Below are 2878 nucleotides of genomic sequence, written 5' to 3' on the forward strand. Positions count from 1 at the left end.
CTGACGCACTGTCCTCAGAAGCATCAGTTACCTCTACAATTAGCACTTTTTCACTGTCTTAGAGCAGGGACAGTTTAGCTGCTGCTGTCTGGAGCTACAAACTCCCCCGGGCCACTTACTTGTATATGGGACTCCTGGCGTCACCCAGACAAATTGGCTGTCCTACCCTCCCAGCTTTCACACAGAGACATCCTTTCCTAACATCTTTTTCCAATGTGAACATCCCTTCATGCCAAACCCAAGCCCAGGAATATAAAGCTGCAGGGCGGTGAGAGTGAGGAGGGAAAGGGGTGAGGGCGGTGGGCATGCAGCCTCTGAGTGTCAGCAATAGGCATGCTGCTGGTGATGCCCAACCATGTCCCTGTCACCCAACTTCCCGCCCAGAGCCCATGGCCCTCAGCTAGGAGTCCAGTATTTCATGAAATGAGTATAAAGCTAGTTTCTGTGAACCCAACTGTATTTTTCCATCACATCCTATCATCGAACATGAAAATGAATTCTCATATGAAAAGATTTTGTTCCCGAGATAGAATACAAATCACAATAATATGCCATGGCCTATGTGAATCATATCCTTGGAAAACTGGGTATTTCTGATAAAAATAGTATCAAAACTTTAAAGAACCGCTAAATCCTGTCTGTTGGGGGAAACCTCCCTTTGTAGCCTAAGGAAAATCTTTTCTTTTAAAACCTGATGATTTTAACTGTTTCTTTCAAAGTCTGTGAGTCTGTTCTGGTTGTTTATTACATAGTCCGGATTCATGGAAATTAAGGGCAACAGTGTTTTGTTTTGTTTTTTATAAAAGAGATGAGCTTGTCTTGGCTATAACGATTGTTTCCACGATCCGTGATTTCCCAGGTGTTGGCATGGCAGCTCCGTTCTAACTCCACAGAACTCTTGTGAGGCGCTGAGAGAAGTCCCGGGTTCTGCCGGTACTGTGCCCAGGCAGCTCATGTCCAGCCCTGATCCCAACCTGGGCGGACACATCAAGCCTAAACTTTCCCACAAGAGCATCAGCAGCCAAGAGTCCGTGCGCCCCAATGATAACTTAAGTATTTAATGACATCATTGTCCTGTTCTGATTATTTTGTATGGTTCAGACACCTATCTAATATCCTAACAGAAGATATTCTTTATTTCTTATTCCATTTAATTGTTTGTTTATTGCAGCCTTTAAGATACCCAGAGTCCTCAGGACACCTGATGGAATATGCAAATCTACCCTGGGAACTGAGAAGGGCCCTGGGAAAGCCACAGTTTTCTCTTCCCTGCCTCCCTCCCACCCCACTCTCACTGCTGTGGATAAACAGTTGAGATTCCTGCTGGTAGGCATGCTGCTGGTGCACTGTAGGCAGGGGATCCCTTGCTGTATCAGAAGGTAATTTATCCACCCCAGCCTAATTTTTACCAATTTGAGACGTTTCACCTCCCACCCCCCTTGAATGGTGTCTGTCAGGCTGCCAGAGCGGCTCTGCTGTCTGCCTCCTGAAGGTTGCAGCATAGAACACTTCATTTGTCAGCAACAACGACTTCACCGCTACTCCCTCGGCATTAGTCTCTATCGAGGGAGGGAGACTATCTCCTCATAGGGGGGAGGAGAGAAGCCGGCAGAGTCCTCACTTCCCCGCTGTGTCTCTACTAGCAGCTCAGCATCAGGGCTGGACCTGAAATGTGAGCGGAAAACACAGATGTGTTACAGCCCACAGCACCACTCCCAGAACCAACACCACCTGCCTGGCAATAGGCCACACAGAGATTGCATTTGCCCACCACTTCCTTATAGACCAAACGTAGCCATCAACTATGGCTGTGACTGCGGGAAGGGGAGGATCCCCACCACAGACACCGTACCTGTCATCTCCACCATCCACAAAGGCAGGGTAGTCCTGGTCGTCAACAAAGGCAGAGTTCTCCGAAGGGTAGATGGTGTAGTACTGAGGAGGGCTTGGCGTGGCAGCGGCCACCATTCCAGGTGGTGTGAGGCAGCAAGGGTTCACCACTGGCTGCAGGTACGTGGTGTTCACCCCAATGGGCTCTTGAGAGCCATAAGGGGGAGGGATATACTGTACCACAGTAGCCCCATGGAAGGTGATGGGCTGGTTGATACCAGTGAAAACAAATGATTGTCCTCCTGCCGTCTGCTCCGTGTCAAGGACCCTCTCCTCACTCTCTTTGCACAACTGACAGGAAAGCATTTGGAACTTGCACACAGCAATCAGGATGAATGTCACCCCGACCGACAACAGGATGGGCCCGAGGAGCTGGGTCCATTCCAAGTGGGAGATCCCTTGGTATTTGATCCAGCCCATGATGGTGAACGTGATCCCCACCAGTCCTAGGAAGATGCCCGAGAAGAGTAAGGTGGCCCCTGCCTTGTCATTGTCAGACACCTGGATGTCCGCGGTACTGGGTGTGTAAGGAGTGACGGAAAACACGTTGACAGGGAAGTCCTCCAAGGGCCTGCTGCCCTGCTCCATCGTCCTCACACAATCACCCGTTCCTTAGAAGGGAAAAGGAGTGTGAGAGCTCCTAAGAGCAGAGCAAACGATCACAGGTTCAGGTTAGTTATGGGAGAACTTTGGGCTTCTGTGGTTAACAGAGTAGAACAGGCAGAGGCCTGAACTTTGTGTAGAAGAATAAAGGTCTGAGAAATGAAGCCTGAAGTTTTCTCATAATTGTCAATAATTGAAGGTCTCTGTTTTGCAATTCAAGCTCTCTCTCATTCACATTCATTCATTCGCTCATTCACAACGTGTTTATTGAGCTGAGCTGCCTTTTGTGCTAGGAGGTACTTTTCTAGACACTTAGGCAATGTTCCAAGACCTATTTGTGTCTTACCAAACCAGGATTGTAGAAATGGCAATCCAGGTCCCTTGA

At 48.7% G+C, this 2878-nt stretch overlaps 1 protein-coding gene across 1 annotated transcript; it reads right to left on the bottom strand.

Moving 5' to 3' along the window:
* Positions 1-444: 444 nt before the first annotated feature.
* Positions 445-2537, bottom strand: TMEM174 (transmembrane protein 174). The gene is made up of 2 exons (XM_080678171.1): positions 1853-2537; positions 445-1665 (listed from the first exon to the last, which is right to left on the bottom strand). The coding sequence occupies exons 1-2, from the start codon at positions 2476-2478 to the stop codon at positions 1560-1562; spliced, it is 732 nt and encodes a 243-aa protein (XP_080534297.1). The 5' UTR covers positions 2479-2537; the 3' UTR covers positions 445-1559.
* Positions 2538-2878: the final 341 nt, after the last annotated feature.

The sequence above is a fragment of the Plecotus auritus genome (genome assembly GCF_963455305.1).
Source record: "Plecotus auritus genome assembly, chromosome: 7".
NCBI classification, from domain to species: Eukaryota; Metazoa; Chordata; class Mammalia; order Chiroptera; family Vespertilionidae; genus Plecotus; species Plecotus auritus.

Bases quoted from the DNA above. Each gene is read 5' to 3' on its own strand.
- TMEM174 (XM_080678171.1), bottom strand. From the start codon at position 2,478: ATGGAGCAGGGCAGCAGGCCCTTGGAGGACTTCCCTGTCAACGTGTTT. The intron at 1,666-1,852 runs GTACGGTGTCTG...CTCACATTTCAG, and splicing joins GTGGATGGTGGAGATGACAG to GTCCAGCCCTGATGCTGAGC.